The sequence below is a fragment of the Crinia signifera genome, chromosome 6 (genome assembly GCF_055691185.1).
Source record: "Crinia signifera chromosome 6, ASM5569118v1, whole genome shotgun sequence".
NCBI classification, from domain to species: domain Eukaryota; kingdom Metazoa; phylum Chordata; class Amphibia; order Anura; family Myobatrachidae; genus Crinia; species Crinia signifera.
Window position 1 is genome coordinate 36,659,686 of NC_139222.1, and position 25,628 is coordinate 36,685,313.

The 25,628-nt window shown below is 46.5% G+C and overlaps 1 protein-coding gene across 1 annotated transcript; it reads right to left on the minus strand.

Annotated features, from left to right (window-relative positions):
* Positions 1–396: 396 nt before the first annotated feature.
* LOC146006916 (glycine N-acyltransferase-like) lies at positions 397–24,920 on the minus strand. Its single transcript, XM_083145356.1, has 6 exons — positions 24,825–24,920; positions 12,377–12,458; positions 12,078–12,185; positions 4,766–4,892; positions 3,414–3,549; positions 397–1,125 (listed from the first exon to the last, which is right to left on the minus strand). Exons 2-6 carry the CDS (start codon positions 12,452–12,454, stop codon positions 675–677), a joined length of 900 nt encoding a protein of 299 aa, XP_083001482.1. The 5' UTR covers positions 12,455–12,458; positions 24,825–24,920; the 3' UTR covers positions 397–674.
* Positions 24,921–25,628: the final 708 nt, after the last annotated feature.

Sequence of the window (25,628 nt, forward strand, 5' to 3'; positions counted from 1 at the left end):
TGGCCGGGCGGAGGGGGGACAGGAGCTGGGAGGTGCTGTGCGCGCATGCGCAGCAGCCCTCCCGTGGCCATTTTGGATTTAGGCAAAGTGCTGCGCCTGCTCCCCACAGCCCAGCAAGCCCAGGGGGGAGCGCTGCCGGCCTCTTTCTGATGAGTTTTTGGCTGGCCCAACGGGAAATGGTCCGGTTTCCCGGTGGGCCAATCCACCCCTGCCCAGGTGCAACGAAGTTTGATGAACCATTGCTGCTATTTAAGGATTACTTATGTCATACATTATTTTATGTGATCTATTTGGTCTTTTCATTCAAAATTGGGACTTTGTTCCACCTTTACAAACAAACTGAACAAAAGTTTATCAATTAAGAAATAAGATTTTTTTTATTTAATGAGTCACGAAACAAAGTCATTCCTGACGCCACAATCTCAGGACACATGGACACCCTAGATCAAGGGTGGTCAAAACGGTCCTCAAGACCTACCAACAGTTCATGAATTCCAGGTCACCTGCGGATCTGTAGAATGTGGCGGATAGGAATGAATACAGCACATGTTTGAAAATGTGACAGTTGGTAATGACTGCACCTGTGCACCAGCTGGGTGGTATGGAAAACGTGGACTGTTGAAAGATCTCGAGGACCGGTTTGGCCACCCCCTGCCCTAGATAGTGACTACAGTTTATGCTAGGGCACCATAAAAAGAATCCTTCATTTCGTAGTATTTATCATCTTTATGCTGGAAGTTAGTGATATATAACATTTCGCCACAAAGCTGTAATTTAGCATTTCTCACTGCAGCCTGACACGGCTTATTATGACTACGAATGATACAGTAGATAGGCGCTCCTCTTTTGTGATTGGTAGCAGAAAGTTTTAAAAGACTTGTCAATCCAATCCCCAGGTTCCTGTAGGCTGGCTCCGTATACCCTATACATATCTCAGCAGAGCTGTCGGTCAATGCCCAGTTGACCGGCTGATCCGATTCTGTTATCCGGACACAGATAGAAGGAAAGTTCCCAATGCAGCGCTCCACGTATTTCAGGCTAGACTCATTGTTGCCATACCCCCACTTACTGTTAACGAGGGCTGCCTCCTGTGGCAACAATGATGTATATGTCAGGTCACCTGTGCTGTGGGGAACATAGAAAGGGAGAAGTTACAGTAGGTGTTATGCTGTACACAGAGAATTCTTCCTTCCAGCTAAATCTTCACATGAAGTAATACTTCCCAACTGTCTGCCGCAAAAGGGGAGGAGACATGATAAGAAGGGTAGAGGGCGTGGCCTAGCCCTCCATTTTGGGCGCGTGCCCACCACTCCCCGAGCAGCTGGACAGCCCACATCTCCCTGCCCGGCACTTATAAATCAGTGTAGAGAAGCGGTTATTACAGGGACAGAGTCCACCACAAAAACTCGGGGTTTTGCCTCTTTGACCCAGATCAGCGGCAGAGTAAATGGGGTCAATGGAAAAAAATTTGGGTCTTGCGTGGTAGTGTAAACGGGTATGCCGGGTCATCCGACCCGGCTCTCATTTACACCAATTGGAAGCTCAACCTCCTAACCTCAGCGTCCTGTGGTCAGTATGGAGGATGGGCGGTGGGCGCACACAGTCTCTGCTGCTTTCTGCTGTATTGTGCATACAGCAGCGGAGGCAGGGAGGAGGCGATTGGATGCCTGTGTGCGGCATCCATTTACCTCACGGACGGGGGCTAGTAGTGCACGGAGCTTGGGGGCAGCCCAGCAGCTTTCCATGGTGCTGCGCTTGACCCCAGCGTAGCGATCGGCGGTCCCAGCGCATCATTTAGCGGTCCCACCCGTGTGCAGTGAAAACGGTGCTGGCCCGGTAATATTCCGGGTCGGCACCGCAGTGTAAACGGGGCAAATCCCGGATCCGACCTGGATTGGAACTGTATTCCAAGGTACTCTTTACCTAGAACGGCGCCCATCGCGACCATCGAATGCACTAAAAAACGTGTGCGATGCGATGCCCGCGATGGCCGCGATTTCCCATAGGGACCAATGTTAAAAGTCAGATTGGACGCGATTTTAGTGTTCAATGCCTCAATGCCCGCGATTTTTCCATATGAAACAATGTTAAATGGGCCACAGAGCCCTAATAGTCCCCCTGAAGTCTGAAATGGCCCCCACAATTTTTAACGGCACCCCACGATCAACGTCAACCCGAAGCGTGGCGAGCGCAGCGAGCCCGCGAGGGGCGGCGGTACGCGTCCTCCGACCTTTTCATACCCCCACTATCCACGTCGGCGTGGAGTTGAGAATAGAATAGTGTGGCGAGCGCAGCGAGCCACCGAGCCCGAAGCGTGGCGAGCGCACGCGGATATCTTCACAGGTAAACGCGTCCCCTCGCGGGCTTCACAGGTGTCCGCGTCGCCACGGACACCTGTGAAGCCCGCGAGGGGACGCGTATAACTGTGAAGTTATCCGCGTCCTCTCGCGGGGCTTGCTGCGCTCGCCACGCTTCGGGCTCAGTGGCTCGCTGCGCTCGCCACACTATTCTATTCTCAACTCCACGCCGACGTGGATAGTGGGGGTATGAAAAGGTCGGAGGACGCGTACCGCTGCGCTCGCCATGCTTCGGGTTCACGTTGATCGTGGGGTGGCGTTAAAAATTGTGGGGGCCATTTAAGACTTCAGGGGGACTATTAGGGCTCTGTGGCCCATTTAACATTATTTCCTATGCAAAAATCGCGGGCATTGAGGCATTTAACACTAAAATCGCGTCCAATCTGACTTTTAACATTGATCCCTATGGGAAAATCGCGGGCATCGCGTCGCACCCGTTTTTTATGTACCCGCGATGCCTGCGATTTTTTCCCCCCGACGCCCGCGATTCTAATCGCGGGCGCCGTTCTAGGTAAAGAGTACCTATTCCAAATACCGGTTCGGATACGGGATTTTGGTGTAAAAGTGGTATTAGGTCATTTAACAGAGATGTCTTCAAAGTCGTGTTTTATTTCTGCTTCTAATTTCATTGTCACGTTTTGGTTTTGATGTTGCAAAACCACCCTCATGTGTTTTGGTTCAGAATTCAGATTTAAAATCCAAATGTAGGCTATAATGGATGAAACAGTCATCAGGGGGGACAGAGTCCAGTTCTGGGCACAGACAGCAAAGGGGGCCTCTCCCTGGATTGATGCCAATTCCATATTGAAATAAAATAGGTAGGGCTCTCCCTTGGTTGCTTCTGATTGGCTGCCAGTTCACGAGTTTGTAGCCAGTGCCAATTCAATTTTTGAAATTGGCACCGTCTACAAGCTTGTGGACCTGCAGCCAATCTGGAGCAACCAAGGTAAGGCCCTGTCTGAAAATCATGCACACGCACATCTGTAGTATTCAAGGTAAACCTATGTCTGGCCATAGGAGGGTTAGCTTTACAGTAAGTGTATGTGTGTGTGTTACCATGTATTGCTGATCTGCTCCAGTTCCTCACGGTCCATTCCGTCTCTCATAAATAAGAGAAAGGGGATTGTCTGCAGGTGTCTTCCGTGCTTGGAACCAATTGTGTGCAACATCTCCGCCAGGGTTGGCTGGCACACTGCGGAGGGATATAGGGAAAAATAATTAACCCTAATAGCTTTTCAGGGGCTTAGCAAATAGTGTGGTATATTGAGCATAGGAAGTTCAGCCATACTCACTGTGGTAACACTGGTTAAGCAATTGAGCAGAGCTTGTAGCAGCTCACTAACCAGTCTATATACAAGACATGGGTAGCTCAGATAGCTCAATGAATCAAGTGTTGACTACAATGCCACAGGTGATGAGTTTGAATCCTAGGTATGTCATCAACTTGAAATGTAATAAAAACCCTGTTATCAGGGTTTTTACTGCATTTTCATATGCATTAAAGCCCCACCCCATCCGCTCCGCCCATAGCCCCCCCCCCCCCCCCACACACACACACACACACTTCCTGCTGTGCTGCCCGGACCAGTGACCTCCTCCTCCCTGCACCTCTTCCTAGTGCAAGGAGGAGGAGGTGGAGCCAGGAAGCCCCTGCAGCCATCTGAGCAGGAGGCTGCCGGGCACAGAAGGAGGGGGAGAGCTGCGGAGACCCGCTCACCCTGTGTCAGCTGCTTCACAAAGGGCATTACAAGATCTGCACTTTGCAATACTAATCTCATATATTAGTACATATGTGATTAGTAGAACTGCCATATGTGGCGGGATGTACCGCAGTTGCTTGGTACATCCCGCCCCATGATCATTGAAAAGTGATCCTTACAGCGTCCCCTTCCCTGCAGCGCTATGTGCATTGGCACTGCCCTAGTTATGGTCTGTAATTTGGTCTGTTGAGTGGCCTCTAGTGGTCAGTGGCAGTACTTCACCTTATATAGGTGAGTATTTAGTGAGGATAGATAGATAGATAGATAGATAGATAGATAGATAGATAGATAGATAGATAGATAGATAGATAGATAGATAGATAGATAGATTTTATGGTTGGGTTATTAAAGGGTTTATTCATATTAGTAAGTGACTTGGGAGTTTATGTTATGCATTGTTAAAACACAGTGAACAACTGTTAAGTATAATATATATATATATATATATATATATCAGTGGTTGGCAAGGATACAAGAAGTCATATGACAACCACAGTCAGATGCTCATGTGGCAAAGATAAAGTTAGCTTTGTCAGTTGTTTGGATTAGTCACACAACTCTCATATTACAGATATATAATAACTCATTCATTAATTAAACAAGATAGATAAATAGTAGTTTTAAGTTCTCAAAATCTATTCTCCTGACCTTTAATATGTACGTCCTTGTTCCAATTGATTACCCGGGGATCGTGCAGCATCAGGGACAGACTCTGCGGGTGTTTACTGAACATAATATAAGCATCATTGTAAGGGTCCAAGGGCTCCATCATTTCCTAGAATAGGAATAATACATTCTAACTGATGAAAGATCCGTGTGCTGCTGGACTCATATATACAGGTCGGGTCTCACTTATGCGTCTATTCCAAAAACCGAGATGTTCAGAATATATATATATTTTTTGTCCCCCCCTTCCCGTCCCCCGATATCCGCGCCAGCCTCCAGGATCTTTTTCAGCGACATCTCAGGTCCTAGGGGGGGCATTGCGTGTGCACACGGGCGCGCCGGTGATGTCACTAGCCCAACTGCTGCTGAAGAGGATCCTGGAGGCTGCCGAGGACGCCGGGGACTCCATGGACGTCGGGGGACTCTGTGAACATCGGGGGACCATTGGGGCACCACCAGGGGACCAGGTAAGTATGAAAATATAAGATTCTTACTTGATAATATGTTTTCCTCTACTCCTCAATGGCAGCCACACACTGGGTTCCTCCCCACTGGGCAGTACACACAAAGGGAAAGAAAGACACGTCCCCTATATAAGGCCACTCTTCCCTTGCTCTGTGTCTTCATTATTCCAGCTTTAAAACAAACACAATTCGTTAGTCACCTCACACCCCCAACCCACATAAGGGCCGGGAATATATGCTGCCATGGAGGAGTAGAGGAAAACATATTATCAGGTAAGAATCTGATATTTCCTCTACCTCCTCCCATGGCAGCCACACACTGGATGTTACCCCAGCAGTAATATTATAGGGAGGGATATTTATGCAAGCCATGAAGAAAAATAATGATGCTCTTAAAAACGAAAAAGATTTTCCAAAAATAAATCTTGTTCCTCTCGAGTGATGCCTCAGATGACAGCTCTGAGCACCCTTCTCCCAAAGCTTGCATCTGCCAAGGACCAGACGTCTACTCGATAAGGCCTTGTAAACGTATGAACTGACGCCCATCCAGCTGCTTTGCACAGTTCTTCTGTTGTGGCAGATCCCTTCTCTGCCCAAGATGTAGCAATCGCCCTTGTCGAATGGGCCTTTAGTCCCTTCGGGAGCTCAACACCCTTCAGCTCATAAGCCTTCTGGATACAATTTCTTATCCACCTTGCGATAGTATCTTTCGATGCCCTCTGACCTACATTCTTACCCTCACTCAGGACAAACAAACTTTTTGTCTTTCTGTGTTCTTGTGACCTTTGGATGTAGATCCTTAATGCTCGGACTACATCAAGAGTATTTAGTCTCTTTTCTTTCTCATTTTTTGGCTCTGCACACAATGAAGGTAAAACTATCTCTTGATTGATATGGAAGGTGGACACTACTTTTGGAAGAAAAAGAGGATTTGTGCGCATTACTACTTTGTCCTCAAAAAAATTCAAAAAGGGTTCTTCCACCCACAGCGCCTGCAGTTCTGAAACTCTCCTTGCTGAGGTCACTGCAACTAAAAACACCACCTTCCATGTCAAAAATGTAATTGAGACTTCCTGTAAGGGCTCAAAAGGAGGTTCTGTCAGGACTTCAAGAACTAAATTGAGATCCCATGAAGCTAACGGCTGCCTTATCCTAGGTATGATCTTCCCAGCCGCCTGTACAAATCTTCTCACGTATCTATTATTAGCCAAATCTCTATCCAGAATGGCCCCCAACGCTGAAATCTGCACCTTTAATGAAGCCGCTAGACCTTTATCCAAACCTGCTTGTAGAAAGGACAATATGGTAGCCACGTTTTCTGGATTACTTCCTTCCTCCTTACAATAGAAACTAAATTTCTTCCAGATCCTGTAATAAGAGCTAGATGTTGACTTTTTCCTTGCCCTCAATAAAGTTTCTACCACTTTATCCGAGAATCCCTGATCTTTCAAATTCCCGGACTCAGCAACCATGCCATCAGGTTCCAAGACTCTGGCTGAGACCGCCAGATTTTCCCATGAAACAACAGATCCGGTAAGTCGGGAAGTCTTACTGGCCCACCTATTGCCAATTGTAGGACTTTCGTGAACCAGGCCCTCCTTGGCCAATATGGCAGCACTGCTATCACTAAAATACTCTCCCTTTGAATATTTAGTAGGACCTTTGTGAGTATTCCGAAAGGAGGGAACACATATGCCAGATGCATGTCCCACGGAACTGACAATGCGTCCACTTGTGCTGCTCTGTAGTCTCGGTATCGTGAGAAAAATATTGGCACCTGATTGTTTCTTGAGGTGGCCATAAGGTCTACTTGTGGCATACCCCATCTTTGCACCAACTCCTTGAACACCTGTCCATTGAAACCCCACTTGCTCGGGACGCAATCTCCTCTGCTGAGACCATCTGCCCATTGATTGTCTTTGCCGGCTAGAAACACCGCGCTGATGTTTTTGATGTAACGCTCGGCCCACTTGAACAGTTTTTCCGTCTCTTCCATCAGAGATCGGCTTTTTGTTCCTCCTTGTCGGTTCACATAAGCCACAACTGACCGATTGTCCGATCGTATTACTACTTCCTTTCTGAAGAGTATTTCCTGGAAATGTTTGCACGCCAGCACCACTGCCGCCATTTCCCTTAAGTTGGAGTGTTTCTTGCCCCACTCTGCTGACCAAGTGCCTTGTGCCGTTCGAGAACCACAAACTGCACCCCAACCTGAACTGCTTGCGTCCGTGGTTACTGTTACCTGTTCGCCTGGTACAAAAGACTTCCCTTCTATTAGTCTTTTCCTTTTTTACCACCAGGCTAAGTCTCTCTTTGCTGACTTTGACATTACTATCTTTTGGGACAAGTTTTTTGAGTCTCAGTTCCATTGTTCTAGGAAACACCTTTGTAGCTTCCTGGTATGAAACCTGGCCCAAGGAACCGTGTCTAATGCTGCCGCCATTAGTCCTAGCATCTTCATGCAGTTGTCCGATGACACCACCATCCTCCGACACATTATCTTCACCTGCTGGACTAATTTTACTCTCCTTTGGTCTGTTAAGCTCAGTGTCATTTTTTGAGAATCTATCATGCACCCCAGATACTTGATCTGTTTTGTGGGAGACAGATGACTATTGGCGAGGTTGATCAGCCACCCGTGCTGTTTGAGACAGTTTATTACTTTGTCTAAGTGCTTTTTTACTTGCTCTACTGAATCCCCCACTACCAGGAGATCGTCGAGGTAGGCCCAGATAGCAACTCCTTCTTGTCTTAATGTTGCTATCACGATGATAAGTACTTTGGAGAAGGTCCTTGGAGAGGTGGACAGGCCGAACGGTAGGGCCACAAATTGATAATGTTTTCCTGCCACAGAAAAACGAAGGAACCTTTGGTGACCTGGAAAAATTGGGACATGCAGATATGCATCCTTTAAGTCTATGGACGCCATACAAGCCCCTTTCCTTATGTTTGGAAGTATGGATCTTATCGACTCCATCTTGAGCGGCCTCACATGAATGAACCTGTTTAGGCGTCTCAGATCCAGGATGGTCCGAAAACCTCCTGAGGCCTTCTTCACCACGAAGAACCTTGGGTACTTATGTAATATCTGGGCTCCCATGTTAAATGCACCCCATTTTTTCATACCCCTACTATCCAACTACGCATGGAGTTGATTTTATATAGTGTGGCGAGCGCAGCGAGCCACCGTGCCCGAAGCGTGGCGAGGGGACGCGGTCTCATAAGAAAAATGGGAGCCCAGATATTACATAAGTACCGAACCTTGAGTAGCAGCCGGTTCCTTCCTGACCTACTGGTACTCTTACTACTACCCCCTGCTCCAACATTAACTGAAAACTTGACAACAAGGCTGTCTTTTCCTCCTTGTTTACTGGAACTGGAGAACTTAAGAAAAAACTTTTTGGGATTTTGGAGAATTCTATTTTGTAGCCAGACTTCACTACTTCTAACACCCACTTGTCTATCGTGGATGCCTCCCAGATTTGACAAAACTCCAGTAGTCTGGCTCCTACCCGCACTGACTCTGCATCATTGCTGGTCTTTTTTCGGCGGGAATCTCCCGTCGTGCCCTCTTTGGCCACGAAAATTGCCTCTAGCTTGCCACTGACTCATCCTGTAGCTTCTACCCGGTCTGTAAGAAGCCGCATCCCTAAACTCCTGGAATTGTCTGAATGGCTTTGCAGGAGGTGACTTTTTTGTTGTCTTATCCTGGGGTAGCCACACCGACTTACCCCCCGAAATTTTAGAAATGATCTCATCCAGTTGTTTACCGAAGAGATAATTCCCCTCAAAAGGTAGTGAAAACTGTTTGTTCTTGGACTGCACGTCCGCTGCCCAAGGCTTTAACCACAGTGCTCTCCGAGTTACTGCAGCTACCGCACCTGCCCTGGCCATAAGTTTCACTGAGTCCACAGAGGCTTCGCACATAAACTCAACTGCCAATTGCAAGTTTTGAATAGTTTTGATCAACTCGGATCTCCTTATGCCGTCTAAAAAATCAGCCTCCAGTTGATTACACCATCCTCTCAGTACTCTGGCTGTAACTGACATAGCAGCTGCTGGCCTTGTTGCAGCTCCTAATGTGAGATGCTGCTTCCTGAGCCCCAGCTTTACCCGCCTATCCATCGGGTCTTTGAAGACATTTGCCTCTTCCAGTGGCAATGTAGTCTTCCTGGAAAGGCGAGCAATTGCTGCATCCACTTTAGGAAGTTCATCCCATGTGGCGGTCTGTCCTGCATCAAAGGGGTACATTTTAGTTATCTTGACAGGAACAGCTATCTTCCTATCTGGGTGCTTCCATTCACCCTGTATCATTTCTTTCAAAGATTCGGACAGAGTAAAATGTTTAACTTTCTTTTTCTTGTCCTTAAACAGGAGCTCTTGAAGAGCCAAGTCATCCTGCTTGTCCTCTATGTTAAGGGACTTGTGAATCAATTCAAGTAGGTTTTCAACCATACCCGGATTATAACCTGCATCTGCTTTATCAGCTGCCTCCTCTTCATCTGGGTCCTGATATTCCCCAGAAGGGCCAGCAGTAGAACCTGCTTCTAAACCATCAGAGTCCTCAGATAAGACTGCCCGACTCCTTTTTAGGCTTAATTTAGACAGGTCATCTTTTGTCACAAAAGTGCCTGCTAGTGCGGTTTTTAACATGTCCACCATACTGGTCATTTGGGACATAGGAATCATATGTGGTGCTTTACATGCTTCACAGAAATCGCCCACATGCTTTTTCGGGAGTTTCTTGTCACATGCTGCACACTTAGATAAGTGAACTCTCTTATGTTTGCTCTGCTCCTTCTCCCTGCTGGTTTCTGACCTAGGTGAAGCACATAGCTTTATCACTTACTACTCTATCACACACCAAAATAAAACAACAAACTCCTAACTAGGTAATGCAAAAAAACCACAGGCTTACCCCGACTTTTTAGATTGCCGCTTCTCTTCCATGGTACCAGCGGGCGCCCCTGAAGCCACTACAGGCTCCTGCCGCTCTGACTGCTGTTTAGGCTCCAGCTTCCTACTAATCCAATGCACAGAAAATCCAAGCTAACACCGCGCTATGACCAGACGCTGTTTGCACGCTGCTGCTGCAGCTTTATGCCCTTACAGCGTCCTACTTCCGACCCATACATCCATCTGCCTCCGGCGCCCGCTGATGACGTCCGCCTCCTTCTCTACAGATGAACGGAGGCCAGGAACGTGTGCCGCACCACGCGCCTGAGGACGCCGCCGCTCAAGCCACTCAGGGCAGTATGCAGCACCCGGGTATTAACCCGCGGAAGGCCGGCTCCCACCTTCCCTTCCGCCTGATGCAACAGAATGCCAGCGGGGAGACTTCACGGGGTAAGCCACAGTACTGCCCGTTTGAAAGGGAAAAAAAAGACAAAGAGCAGGGGAGGAGTGGCCTTATATAGGGGACGTGTCTTTCTTTCCCTTTGTGTGTACTGCCCAGTGGGGAGGAATCCAGTGTGTGGCTGCCATGGGAGGAGGTAGAGGAAATATTAATATTCCAAAATCTGAAAAATCCCTTATCCAAAATGCTTGTAGCCCCGAGCATTTTGGATAAGGAATACTCTACCTGTACATAGTTTCACAGTCAGGTGCTCAAGTTGTGACCTTCGTCCCTTCAGCGTTTTCTATTTCCATTTGTATTACTGTGGTCTGTATGTGATGAAAAATGAGCAAAGCAATTCATTGAAGTGTGCCGAGCCACGCGCGTCAGCTCAGTGGAGTGGCTCTATAAATGTTTCTACCATACTTGCCTACCGGAAATCGGGTCCGCCTCCCCCTACTGTGCAATGCCTGTAATACAGGCATTTCACAGGGGGGGGGGGGGGGGCTTGACCATGATGACGTGATCACAAAGGCTATGCCCCACACACAAGGCTCAGTTATTGTGCTCCGCCCATGGCCCCGCCCCACTGGTCCTACCCCCTGCCTACTCTAGCTGGATGCCTTCTCTGGGAAGAATAGCCTAAAAGTAGGCAACCCTGGTCTCTACGAATAGCTCTTTCTGGGACTGCACTCACTCTAGTGGTCAGTGAGGGTACTTCACCTCATAGAGGGGAGGAGTAGTTAGCCTTTTATATATATATATATATATATATATATATATATATATATATATATATATATATACAGTATATACATATATATATATATATATATATAGATAGATAGATAGATAGATAGATAGAGAGAGACTATTAAAACTGTATACTGTACATTAATCAGCAGCTGGATTAAGTAATTTAATGGAGGAAACCAGTGAGGTATGACATAAGGGAAGTCTTGGGGGGAGATTCTCTAAGCTAGAAATGCGGTAAAAACCCCGTTATCGGGGTTTTTACAGCATTTTGGGATGCTCTAAGCATCCCCCGCCGGGTTAACGCGGCGGGGGGCATCGCCAGAAAAATCTGGCACTGCCCCACAGAAGCCAATGGGCTTCTACCGCAACCCTCCGCCGTCCCGCACCGACCCACCGCCGCCCCGCACCGACCCCCGCTGCCCCGCATCGCCACCTCCCCCCTCACCTGTGCTGCCCGGACCTGTGACCTCCTCCCTGCACTGATCCTCTTCCGGGTGCAGGGAGGAGGAGAGCCTGGCACAGCAGCGCTGGGTGTGGGAGGGAGGGGGGAGCCGCCGGGACCTGCTGGGACCCGGCGACTCTCACCGCAAAGGACAGCTCTTAACGCAAGAGCTGTCCTTTGCTATAATTATCGCATATGTTAGAACATATGCGATAATTATAATTGCGAAGGTGGGCGGAGATTCTTAGAGAATCTCCCCCTTGGTCTGTGATTTTCAGTCAGGCGCTACACACTCACCTCCAGCGGGGGGCGACATACCACAGAAGTGACGTCCGGCCATCGGTCCACCAGTACTTGTAGCCTGAAAGGGTTTTTGTGGATCACATTACACAACACTCCACACACCTGCATGAATAGCAAGGAGAATAATAGGTCACACCTAGTTACAGCCCTGTGTCAGATCGCTAGTTATGGTGCATTTTGGGAGAAATACCTGAGACGCCACATCAGTTGGCACCACAGACAGGAATAGTGACCACGGCTGATCCCATGACTTTCTCCCTCACTACACACAAGTAGAATGTATTCTCACTCACCTGCACGGACTCTGGGTAACTGCAGGTCAGCGCCCTCTGCAGAGCGCTCAGCTTGGAGACGCAGGTCAGGAGACGCATTCTGCTAAGAAAACGACAAAACAGTTTGGAATTTTAAGCATCTCTGATATCTGAATTAAAAGATTGAAACAGAATGTATAAAATCAGCAAATTAATGAATAATTAATGTAAACGCACACTTTTTGCACAGGCGTTGTTATGGACAGGGGCAGAGAAGGGGGGGGGGGGGGGGTGTTATGGATTATTTTCTCTGAGCCCTGCTCCATCCCATGTGAAGGAGGTCCAGGTGGGGTAAATCAAATGACTGATGATCTAGGTAAACTTGAGAATTGGTCAAGAGCACGGCAACTAGAGTTTAATGCTAAAAAATGCAAAATTATGCACTTGGGACTCAAAAACCCAAAAGCTCAATATAGTATCAAGGAGTCACTCTTTCAGGGGACTTAAAGGCAGGAAAGCAATGTACAGTAGCAAAGCAATGAAGAAGGCTAGTCAGATGCTTGGTTGCATAGGGAGAGGCATCAGCAGTAGAAAGAAACAAGTAATAATGCCACTGTATAGGTCATTGGTACGGCCTCATCTGGAATACTGTGTCCAGTTCTGGAGACCATATCTTCAGAAGGATATAAATACATTGGAGAGTGTACAAAGAAGGGCAACTAAAATGGTGCATGGCCTACATCACAAAACGTACCGGGCAAGACTAAAAGATCTTAACATGTATAGTTTGGAGCAGAGAAGGGAAAGGGGGGCAGTAGCACACGCAGGGGGGGTTTCTAAGTACCACAAAAAAAATCCAGGAGTCTAAAGGCCCTAGGCTGAAAGCTGAGGGTCCCCTCTTTCCATGGGTACAAGAATTTTAAAAATCGGCCCTTGGGAACCGGAGATATCTGACTTCAAAGCAGTGGTCCCCATCCAAGCCTGTTAATTGCTCTCCCCAGTCAGATATTTCAGGTTCTGTCTGACTTAGAGTTTTTCTGAGGGTATATTCAAAAATCTGGGACTCTCCCCCAGTAGCTTGTCTCTACTGTTCCCAGAGCCTTCTAGCAGCTGGTTACTGCTCCAGCTCCACACACCTGGTATATAGTTTTATATTCCCGTTGGCAGATTGCTCTGCCTTCTGAACGCTGATCTCCTAGTCCCCAATACCATTTGGTAGGTGAGATTCTCTAGTTTTTAATTCCATTAAAATCTACGAAATCTATTTCTGGGAACTGGAGATATCTGCAGTCAAGCAAGCTGTCCTCCCACCAGAAAATTATGAATAATAAGCCCACTCCACTATATACCCCTCCTCTGCATATTAAAAATCCTCTACCACCCTGGAAGTTATGTAGTCAGGGCCCCTTCATTCAGCCCAATGCCCCCTTCTCCCACCATTTGTGCAGTAAAGGGGTAATTAGTGGAAATTACTGATCCAGGCCCGACATGCTGAGCGGTTGATATAATACCCCCTACCACCCGCGGGACATCAAAGCTTCTCCCACCCCTACCGCTGGAGGATCGGTAGGGGCCCCAATACATTGCTATGCCCAGGGGTCTACACTGCTGTTGATGCCCCTATATGTATATATATGTGATATATGTGTGTGTGTGTGTGTGTATATGTATATATATATATTATTATTATTATTATTATTATTATTATTTATATACATTTGGTCTATCTATAATACTTTAACTGACCCGGCATATACTGGGTCACCTAAATGTCCATCTCCGTGCTTTGCTCCGCCCCTCTGGAAACCCCCTTCTGAAAATCCTGCGTTTGCCCCTTGGGGGACATGATAGAAATCTTCAAATATATCAAGGGTTTTAACATAGTACAGGTGGGAGACATTCTTCACAGGAAAAGAAGTAATCGAACATGAGGACATGCACTGAAACTGGAGGGAGGTAGGTTCAGGGGAAATGTTAGAAAGAATTACTTCACAGAAAGAGTAGTAGATAAGCGGAATAGCCTACCATCAGAGGTGGTAGAGGCTAAGACAGTAGAACAATTTAAACATGCTTGGGATAGGCATATTGATATCCTTACAAAGAAATAAGGATTAAAAAGTTATGATTACCTGAAGGGTAAAAAAGGGGCAGACTAGATGGGCCACATGGTTCTTATCTGCCGTCAAATTTTATGTTTCTATGTACCCTCAGTAAATGCCCTACAGCTGTCCCCGTGGTATTTGCTACTTATGTAGCAGTGATACCGATTTTGAGGACAGCAGCTTTAAGGAGTAGCTGCCTCCGCACTGGAGCAACGCTGAATTGCACTGGCAATAAAGTATCCATCAACGCAACTTTTCTCTTGATGATAAATAGTCACCACTGGGCCAGATGCACTAAAGGTCCGATTCAGACCCGTAGACGTGAGTAGACACTTCGCTCGCCATGTTTCGGGCATCTTACCCTTCTTGGAGAAAAAAAAAAGCATGTGAAAAACTCATGTCGACCTTTTTCAACTTTTTGTGTCAACCTTTTGATCATGTCGACCTAAGGTATGTCAACCTATTGTCATGTGTCGACCCATGGCCCGTTGACCAAAAGTTGTCGTTCTATTGACTGTCAACTTTATTACTTATCACAGTTCAAAATTCAAATAGGGGAGGATAAACACCAACTGGCAGTGAGTCAGTTTGGAATGGCAGTTGTGGCAGTGGTGTGGCTCCACTATTTTTAATTTCGAATTATATAGTGGTGACCACTGGAGCCTTTATAGCTGTAGCCAACTGCGTACCATTCTCCAGATTCACGAAACAGCGACTCCCTGGTGAGTCTACAGTCAATCAAAATGGCCGCCATAAATGTAAAGCCAGAGATGTGTTTCCTGTGTACAGGTTCACAGTCAGCAGCTGATACACACACACACACAGACTCACACACATACAGAAAATGGTCCCCACAATGCAGTGTTTTTGGCACCCCTCCTCGTGGCCTCTTACAAAATGTAATCGCTCAATTGTGGACACATCGGCAAACGATGAATCAGAACCATTATAAAAAGTTGGGGATGCAGTAGCTGGGGTCCTTAGGTGGACAGTATAGGTCAACACATAAAAAAGGTTGACAGCCATTAGCTGTCAAATGGTCGACACAATCCAAGTCCAATATTAAAATGGTCGACAGAGGAACGTTGAAATGGGTTTTTCATTTTTGGTGTCTAATAATCTAACTCCAAGCCCACTTGGATCATGAAGAACAAGTCAATTAAAAAATAAACAACATGAGTATGTTGACATAAAGCCTGACAACTTTTTTTTTTCATGTGTCGACATTGACTGGTGTTCTTTCTGTCTGGGCGGCGGCTATCTACTCGCAGTCACCCGCAACTTTGCAGATCAGCGAACACGTCTTATTCATGCCCATAGAATGGTGCAGGGGCCAGATGCACCAAGCTTCAAAAAGTGATTAAATGCAGTGATAAACAACCAGCCAATCAGATCGTAACTGCCATGTCACAGACTGTGTTTGAGAAATGTGAGGCAGGAGCTGATTGGCTGGCTGTTTATCACTCTCCATTTCATAACTTTTTGAAGGGAAGGTACTGTACCTGTAGGATCTCTCGGTAAGTGCTGCCAGAAGGTGCATCTGGAGGAGTATACCATAACAATGTAGTAACTCTGACACTAAACAAATGTACGTTTCGCCAGAAGGGGCTTTCTCATATGGTTGTTGTTACACAAAAGGACAAGAGAGTCATTAAGTGAAAGTGCACTAATCCCCTCGAAAAATCTAATAAAACTCTAATTTCGAATATAATGTATTTTAATAATATAACTGAAAGTAACTAATACATATATTTCTATCTATGTTATATTAATACATATCAGCATAAAATGTTTTTAAAAACTGCTGTGCACTGTCATTATTTGCATGACATACACTGTTTATAAAAATAAAGGGAACACTTAAACAACACAATGGGCCTTATTCTGATCGGTGCGGCCGGATCCGAATATGCGGCCAGGACCGTGCGTGCGAAACCCCGCCTTCCATACGGATCGCCAACTCCGTCCGTACGCGGTAAGAAGCTGGCCGAACGGACCACACGTGTATTTTTCATGGAATACGCCTCCTCCATCTCAGGGAACCTCCCCCATCATTCAATGGTCGCAGACCATCGAATGCAGGACCGAGTGCTCCACCAGCTCCCGCAACCTCAGACCACACGGACATTTCTCCGTGCAAAAGCAGGGATCTGGGCGGGCAGCTGACATCCGGCGATGTCATATGTCCGCCCCCCACACGTGCGTCACGGCCGCATTACCATACGTACGCCCAGCGTTTGCATGGGAACGCCCATGAAACGCGGGGCGTATGCATATGGTAATGAGCCCAAATAGCCCTTCACGCCTCTCTCCACCCCCTGTTCGGAGTGTTCACATTTCATGTGGGATTTTGCCGTACGCCCCGCTCGCACATGCGCAGACACAAAACATCAGCGGCACGAACGCACGCGGATATTACCGCACCAACCAGAATAAGGGCCAATGTAACTCCAAGTCAATCACACTTCTGTGAAATCAAACTGTCCACTGAAGCAATCAATGTCGCATGCTGTTGTGCAAATGGAATAGACAACAGGTGGAAATTATAGGAAATTAGCAAAACCCCAATAAAGGAGTTGTTCTGCAGGTGGTGACCACAGACCACTTCTCAGCTCCTATGCTTTCTGGCTGATGTTTTGGTCACTTGTGAAAGCTGCCGGTGCTTTCACTCTAGTGGTAGCGTGAGACGGAGTCTACAACCCACACAAGTGGCTCAGGTAGTGCAGCTCATCCAGGATGGCACATCAATGCGAGCTGTGGCAAGAAGGTTTGCTGTGCCTGTCAGCGTAGTGTCCAACACCGTGCAGGACGTTTGCATTTGCCAGAGAACACCAAGATTGGCAAATTCGCCACTGGCGCCCTGTGCTCTTCACAGATGAAAGCAGGTTCGCACTGAGCACATGTGACAGATGTGGCAGAGTCTGGAGATGCCAAGGAGAACGTTCTGCTGCCTGCAACATCCTCCAGCATGACTGGTTTGGCAGTGGGTCAGTAATGGTGTGGGGTGACATTTCTTTTGGGGGGCGGCACAGCCCTCCATGTGCTCGCCAGACTGCCATTAGGTACCGAGATTAAATCCTCAGACCCCTTGTGAGACCATATGCTGGTACACTTGGCCCTGGGTTCCTCCTAATGCTAGACCTCATGTGGCTGGAGTGTGTCAGCAGTTCCTGCAAGACAAAGGCATTGATGCTATGGACTGGCCCGCTTGTTCCCCAGACCTGAATCCAATTGAGCACATCTGGGACATCATGTCTTGCTCCATCCACCAATGCCACATTGCACCACAGACTGTACAGGAGTTGGCGGATGCTTTAGTCCTGGTCTAGGAGGAGATCCCTCAGGAGCAGTGGCGTAACAATGGACGGTGCAGGGGATGCAATTTCTATGGGGCCCGGCCGTTGAGGGGGCCCGGGGCCCATCAGGCTATCCTCTGCACCCTTTGTAGTTTTTTAAATGCGGTCCCTACGCTCTCCCCTCCAGCGGCACCGCCGTAGTCCCATGCCCCCTCCACAGCAGTCCAATTCTCCCACAAGCGGCGCTGCTGCAGTCCCGCACTCCGCTCCCCCTGCCATTCCATTGGCGGGCACCAAACAGGACGAGACCCGTCATCAGAGAACAAGGGACACAGCCGGCAGCCAGATATAAGAGGTAGATAACACCCGGCGGGCTGGGAGCGCAATGAAGCCCCTTGCGGGCTCGCTGTGCTCTCCACGCTGCGGGCACGGTGGCGAGCTGCGCTCGCCACCTATTTTATTCTCCCTCTATGGGGATCGTGGACCCCTAGGTGGGAGCAGTCGGGATTCCGACGTCGGAGTAATGACTGTCGGTACCCGTTGCAGCTGGGGGCTGGTAAGGTTATGGAGGGGGATTGCTGGTGAGTGTACTGGGTACACCCCACCTGCACAGGGGTGGCTGTAGAAATCATTGTGTTAATTAAATGGACCACCTTTTGAATAGGACAGCATCGAGGCCTGATTCAGACCTGTTCGATAGGTTATGGACAAAAGGGAGAGAAATCATTCGCTGGTCTAGACCGACTTTTATTTTGGCTGCTATCCGCCGAAGTCAGGGCGAGCGCTGACATCATGTGACATCAGCTGACTCCCCCCCCCCCCCCCCCCCCACACACACACACACCTGAGCAGGCATCGACATGCCTGCCTTTGTAGGGGAACGTCCAACATTTGTATGATGCTCCCGCCCCCCCCCCCCCCCCCCCTTCCCAGACTGAATGGTGGTGGAGGGGGCCCCATTCAAGATTTTACTATGGGGCCCACACAGTTCTAGTTACGCCTCTGCTCAGGAGACCATCCGCCACCTCATCGGTAGCATGCCCAGGCATTGTAAGGAGGTTATAGCGGCACGTAGAGGCCACACACACTACTGAGCCTCATTTTGACTTGTTTTAAGGACATTACATCAAAGTTGGATCGGCCTGTAGTGTGTTTTTCCACTTCAATTTTGAGTGTGACTCCAAATCCAGACCTCCATGGGTTAATACATTTGATTTCCAGTGATAATTTGTGTGTGATTTTGTTGTCAGCACATTCAACTATGCAAAGAACAAAGTATTTAATAAAAATATTTCATTCATTCAGATCTAGGATGTGTTATGTTAGTGTTCCCTTTATTTTTTCGAGCAGTGTATTTAAATTGAGTCTACGGGGAAATTTTACAGGATGAGAGATTCAGAAAGTGAGAGATTTGGTAAGAAATCTCTAGGTTTTTTTTTAAAGCCAGTTTGATTTTGCAGTGTGTATGATTGCCGCTTAAAAAAAACTGGAGATTTCTTACCAAATCTCTCGCTTTCTGAATCTCTCATCCTATTACACCGATTATTGTTGTTTAAATAATTTTTATTAACGTTTTTTTCACATAAACATACAATACATAATTTCCCCTCTTGTGGGTCATATTCATATCTTGTTTTTAACATTTATCTCACAGAAGATCACAAATTTTCACATATATATATACATATTTTTATATTTCTATTTTTTTTTTCCCCTTATATATCTACTTCATATATGTATAGGTGAGAGGGCAGAGGAGATGTGCCCTATTATTTGTGCTTTAGTGTATGTGCTTATTTTACTTTTATCCTTTTCTATCGATGCCTCCTATGAGGTCTTAGTGTCTTGTATCCTGTGTGTGTACTTGTGTATGTAGTGTGTCGTGTATTGAGATATTACTTATCTCTCTTATTTCTATTTTTAGTGTTAGTGTCTCCTTCCCCCCCCCCCCCCCCGGCCCCCCCCCAAAAAAATAAAAAATTCTATACGTTAATAAAAACATAAATACACCCAAACTTATTTTACTAGTTATATATCCTCCCTATTCCCTCTCTCTTCTTATGTTTCCCCATCTGTGTAAATGTGTATATATCTCCTCTCCTCTTTCTCCTCCTATATTTTTCGTTCTCCGAATTTTGTCTCATTCGAATCTGTTGATCTGCTTATCTTTCTGTTTTACTCCTATTTTAAATATGATGACCCCCATTACATAAAATAACACATAAGGGTAGGGTAGACACAGACTAGGTTTCACATTGCCTTTTCTTCTCTTCCTCACGACTTATCAGAGTTTCTTCTTTTTTCTCTGCTTGTACCTTGTTGTCTCTTTAAATTACTTATGGATCTTATCTCAACTCACTTATTTCTCTCTTGGGCCTTCTACCTATTATTCTCATATAACTTCGTAATATTTTCTCTTGATTCTTTTGGGAGATATTCAATATATAGTCCCCATTTTTTTTTAAACCTAATGATACCTGTCTCTATATCTGAAAGCGTTGCTCTTCTTTCCATATATATGATTTTTAAGATCATAGCTTCCAATTCCAATATTGATGGAGTAGATTTTTTTATCCAGTGATATAATATTAAGGTACTCTTTACCTAGAACGGCGCCCATCGGGGTGATCGCGGGATCGCGGGCAGTACATAAACGGCCGCGACGCGATGCCCGCGATCACCGCGATTTTCCCATAGGGAACAATGTTAAAAAGTCAGATTGATCGCGATTTTGCATTCAATGCCTCAATGCCCGCGATTTTACCATAGGAATCAATGTTAAATGGGCTACATAGCCCAAATAGGCTCAATTAACCCTTAAATGTCACCCCAATTTTTTTACGCCACCCCACGATCCACGCCAACCCGAAGCGTGGCGAGCGCAGCGAGCCCGCGAGGGGCGGCGGTACGCGTCCTCCGACCTTTTCATGCCCTACTATCCACGTCGGCGTGGAGTTGAGAATAGAATAGTGTGGCGAGCGCAGCGAGCCACCGAGCCCGAAGCGTGGCGAGCGCAGCGAGCCCCGCGAGGGGACGCGGATACCTTCACAGTTATACGCGTCCCCTCGCGGACTTCACAGGTGTCCGTGGCGACGCCGACACCTGTGAAGCCCGCGAAGGGACGCGTTTACCTGTGAAGGTATCCGCGTCCCCTCGCGGGGCTCGCTGCGCTCGCCACGCTTCGGGCTCGGTGGCTCGCTGCGCTCGCCACACTATTCTATTCTCAACTCCACGCCGACGTGGATAGTAGGGCATGAAAAGGTCGGAGGACGCGTACCGCCGCCCCTCGCGGGCTCGCTGCGCTCGCCACGCTTCGGGTTGGCGTGGATCGTGGGGTGGCGTAAAAAAATTGGGGTGACATTTAAGGGTTAATTGGGTCTATTTGGGCTCTGTAGCCCATTTAACATTGATTCCTATGGGAAAATCGCGGGCATTGAGGCATTTAACATTAAAATCGCGATCAATTAGGCTTTTTAACATTGTTCCCTATGGGAAAATCGCGGTGATCGCGGGTACACGATTTTGATGTACCCGCGATTTACCCGCGATGCCCGCGATCACCGCGATTTTTTACCCCCGACGCCCGCGATTCTGATCGCGGGCGCCGTTCTAGGTAAAGAGTACCAATATTAATTTATTTGCTACCCCTATTATTACTGTTAATGCCGGTAAGATTTTCCTTTTTTTGGGTCCTAGGTCCCATTCCTGGAAACAGAACAGGATACAAGCTTGTGGGCCTTTTCTAATTCTTAACCCAAACACTTTATTTATAAAATTTATTACCTTGTTCCAAAATTTTGCAATTCTTCCGCAACTCCAAAAATTATGGAAGAAGGATGCATTTGCTCTACTACACTTAATACATCTATCTGATTCTCCTAATATCATGTGGGCTCTTTGATCTGGGGATATATATGCCCTGGTTAATATTTTAAAGTATACCTCTTGTAACATTGCAGAGAATAAATACTTATATGTGTCTATACTGTTTTTTGTCACTGATACCCACTCTATAATCTCTGGTATGTCTTCTTGCCACTTACCTATTGCTCTTTTCCATTTTTTTGTTGCGTTAGTTATTTGTAATTCTTTGTAGTATAAGGATAGATGGTATTTACCCGTACCCATTATATTTATCACCTTTTTTATAGGGTCTATGGCCTCTATATCCTCCATTGGCTCTTTTTGGGTCTGTATATAGTGTCGGGCTTGCAAATACATATAAAAATCCTCCTGTTCCAGGTTATATTTTTCTTTCATCTCTCCAAAGGACATCATTCTTCCCCCTGGGTCGAAGACATCTCTAATAGCCACAATTCCTTTTTCTTTCCATTTTAAGAATTTTCTGTTTTCTAGCCCTGGTATAAACTGTGGGTTGCCCCATATCGTATTAAAGTTTGAAGTTTTAAAGTTTCTTTTTATTTGTTTATTGGTTTTAACCCATGTATAATATGTATCCTTAAATAATATTGAATTAAACATATCTGCTGGTATCATTTTTTTGGGGGCATGAATTAATGCGGTCGGTGAGTACGGATGAAAGAACTCTGCCTCTAGTTCGTAGTTGATATATATTGATCTTCTCCAGAACCAGTCTATAATATATCTAAAGCCCACTGCTTTACAAAATTCCCCTACATCTGGCACATTTAGCCCCCCTTCTCGTCTAGGTAGTTGCATTTTATTATAAGCAACTCTGCTTTTACCTCCCGCCCATAGGAATGAGGAGAACGCACTATTTATTATTTTAGTATCTCCTTTGGTGATTTTTATTGGTAACATTTGTAAAATATATGTTAATTTTGGGAAAGCCATGCTTTTAACCACTGCAGCTCTCCCCATCAATGACAGTGGCAGGTTCATCCAATTTTTTAATAATTTCGTTATACTAGCTATCGCCGGTAAGATATTTATAGAATATATGTCCATCGTCCTCAGAGGTATACGAATACCCAAATACTTAAACGATTTGTTTACCATTGAAAACTGGTTCGCAGAGGGGTTGAGCTTTAAGGATGCAGCATCTCCAGATAGAACCATCATTTCCGATTTATTATAATTTACTTTATACCCTGCAAAGGAGCCAAAGTCTTCTATTACCTTTTTTATGCACGGGATCGAGCCTGGGGGGTCGGAGGCGAAGAGCAGCATGTCATCCGCAAACAATGCTAGCTTCGCCTCCGCCCCCCCCACCCCAACCCCAACATAGCCCTCTGCTTCCCTCAGTGCAATCGCCAATGGCTCCAGTGCCAAAGCAAACAACAAAGGGGATAAAGGGCACCCCTGTCTCGTACCTCGTTCGATGTTGAATGGCGAGGACATATATCCATTTATCATAACCTGTGTTCTCGGCTTATTATATATCCTTGTTATTAGAGCAGTGAACCCCTCTGGCATTCCAAATTTCCTAAGTGTATCCGCTAGATGTTCCCATGTGACCATATCAAAAGCTTTCTCTGCATCCAGAGAAAGCACCACTTTTGTATCCTTATCAGGGTGTAACCTCACCCACTCCATTACTGTCAACAATTTTCTTATATTTATTACCGATTGGCGACCCCATATAAACCCTGATTGGTCCTCATGAATTATTGATGGCAGTATTTTTTTTAACCTATCTGAGATGATCTTTGTTAAAACTTTATAATCCGTATTTAATAAGGATATAGGTCTGTATGAACTTGGCTGCTCCAAGTCTCTCCCCTGCTTCGGTATTACTTTAATGGTAGCTGCATTAAAGTACAGAGGAAGTTCTCTACCTTCCAGTATACAATTATAGACCTTTGTCAGCTGCTTACCAATTACAGGTGCCATAATTCTGTAGTACTCGTTTGAGAACCCATCTGGTCCTGGTGTCTTGCCTGTTTTTAAATATTTTATAGTTTTCTGTACTTCCTCTACTGTAATTGGTAGCATTAAAATTACACCGATTATTGTGTGAATACTATCGTTACAGTTACAATAGTTATGAAACTGATGTTACAAGTGTCTGTTGCAAATCTATATAACAGAAATAAAGAAACCCTCCACTGATTATTTCATATATTTAGTTTTTACGGGAGAATGGGTGGGTATTGAATCAGCCACAAGGTTTACCACAGCGAGCATTGCCTCACAGCCCATGAGCTGTAAATTCAGAGTAAAAATGACAAAATTGGGGTCCCAAGCTGGAAAAAACCCCAATGACTGTGTTTTAAGTAGAACCTGTGCACTTATGCACCTGAATCCCGACTTTAAGTAGCAGGAAAAAAGCCATTCAATTGCCTTTCCCTGCACAGTGCTGATCATCGCCAACAAATAGCCGCGTCTAATTGAATAACCCCCATAGCTACAAATTTAACAAGTCACGATTGTACGAATGATATGTTAATATAATATAGAATGACACAAGTTGTAACGGCACTTATATGTTAGTTGGGCGCCCACTAAGTTTTTTGCTTAGTTTACCGCGTCCGCTCGCCTCACTATATAAAATCAACTCCATGCCGACATGGATAGTGGGGGTATGAGCGTACTAACTATAGTGGGCGCCCAACTAACATATAAGTACCGTTGTAACTATCAGTTCTGCTTCTTTATGTAGTCACTAGGTAAAAGCCTGTCAAAATGGCGGCTGCTGCAATGTACTTTCACGTTGAGCTGTGACAGTTTTAAGCCCACAAACTCTCTACCCCACCCCCAGTCCCTATCTGCTCCTACAGATGGAGCCCCTGCCATCCTTGGCCGGGGCTCGCCAGACCCTCCCCACTGGCGAGCGCCGGCAGCAGGGGCTTCACTGAACTGGGGCGCGCATGCGTCTCACACACACGCGCATCCCAGTCTCTTGGCGGGGACACTGTGTGTCCCTGCCCATCTCCGCTTCAGGGAGACGGGCAGGGTTAGGGGGGCGCTTGGGGTGGCGAGGGTGACGGGCGGCGGGGACCGGAGACAGGCTCCATTGTCCAGGGTGCGCGCGAGCCCCCTGCAAGGATAAAGCCAGCCCCATCTGTACCTTTGTCTTCACATCTCTCTCTCTACCTCTCTTTCCCTCTCATATCCAGCAAGTTTGAAACAGATCAGTGTTTCTGCATATGCACTGATACAATCCCTTACCTCAGAGAGATAAAACCAGGTCAGCAGCAATGAGCACACAATGTCCCAATTTCCAGGCCAGGTGGTGTCTGATCCAGGTGGAGGAGTCTTGCACTGTTGGAAGAAGGTAAATTGTGTAGAGATGGTTGTGTTTAAATGAATAGTGGTGTGACTGAGCTGGCATCCATCCCCTATAATCTAATTCAACACGGCTCTCTGCACTTATACACAGAGTATATGATGTTTGGGACATGTGACACCTGGGCTCAGCTGACGTTCCCTCTCCGGGGAAGCTGAGAGAGAGAGAGCAGCTACTGCACATTGCTGCAAGGTGAGGAAGACTGAGTTACAAACGGAGCCACTTAGCCAGCCCGCCATATCGCCGGTTCTGGCAGAGCTGGCGAATGGTGGGGACGCGCAAGCGCCTCATGCGGTCACATGTCCCATTGTCGAGAACGGGAGCATGGGTGCGTCTAGTGCGTGCCCCATTCCTGGCGCATGGTGGACCCGGCCAAGGTGATAAGTCATGCCAGGTGCCCATCTGAAGAAAGCGGCTCCATCTGTACATAGACAGGGGCAGGAGAACTGCCTACCAAATTATGTTACAGTGTTTGGCTGGAAAACACTGTAGCACAACATTTTGGATGTAGATATAATCACTATTACACACATTATATAGATATGCCGCATATAACATTTTAATCAGCAGAAGCTGCTTGTGCACCAGATTAGCATAGCAATGAGCTAAGGGAAACAGATGCAAAAATGACCTATTTTGACAAATAAATATTTATGTTATTTTTAAGGTTAGAAATAGTTATCTGT

What these genes read in the sequence shown, in the direction of transcription:
- LOC146006916 (XM_083145356.1), bottom strand. Translation starts at nt 12,454, where the DNA reads ATGCGTCTCCTGACCTGCGTCTCCAAGCTGAGCGCTCTGCAGAGGGCG. An exon ending in GTTACCCAGAGTCCGTGCAG is followed by an intron (nt 12,186 to 12,376) that starts GTGAGTGAGAAT and finishes CTATTCATGCAG; the next exon opens with GTGTGTGGAGTGTTGTGTAA. An exon ending in GAGCAGATCAGCAATACATG is followed by an intron (nt 1,126 to 3,413) that starts GTAACACACACA and finishes TGTTCCCCACAG; the next exon opens with CACAGGTGACCTGACATATA.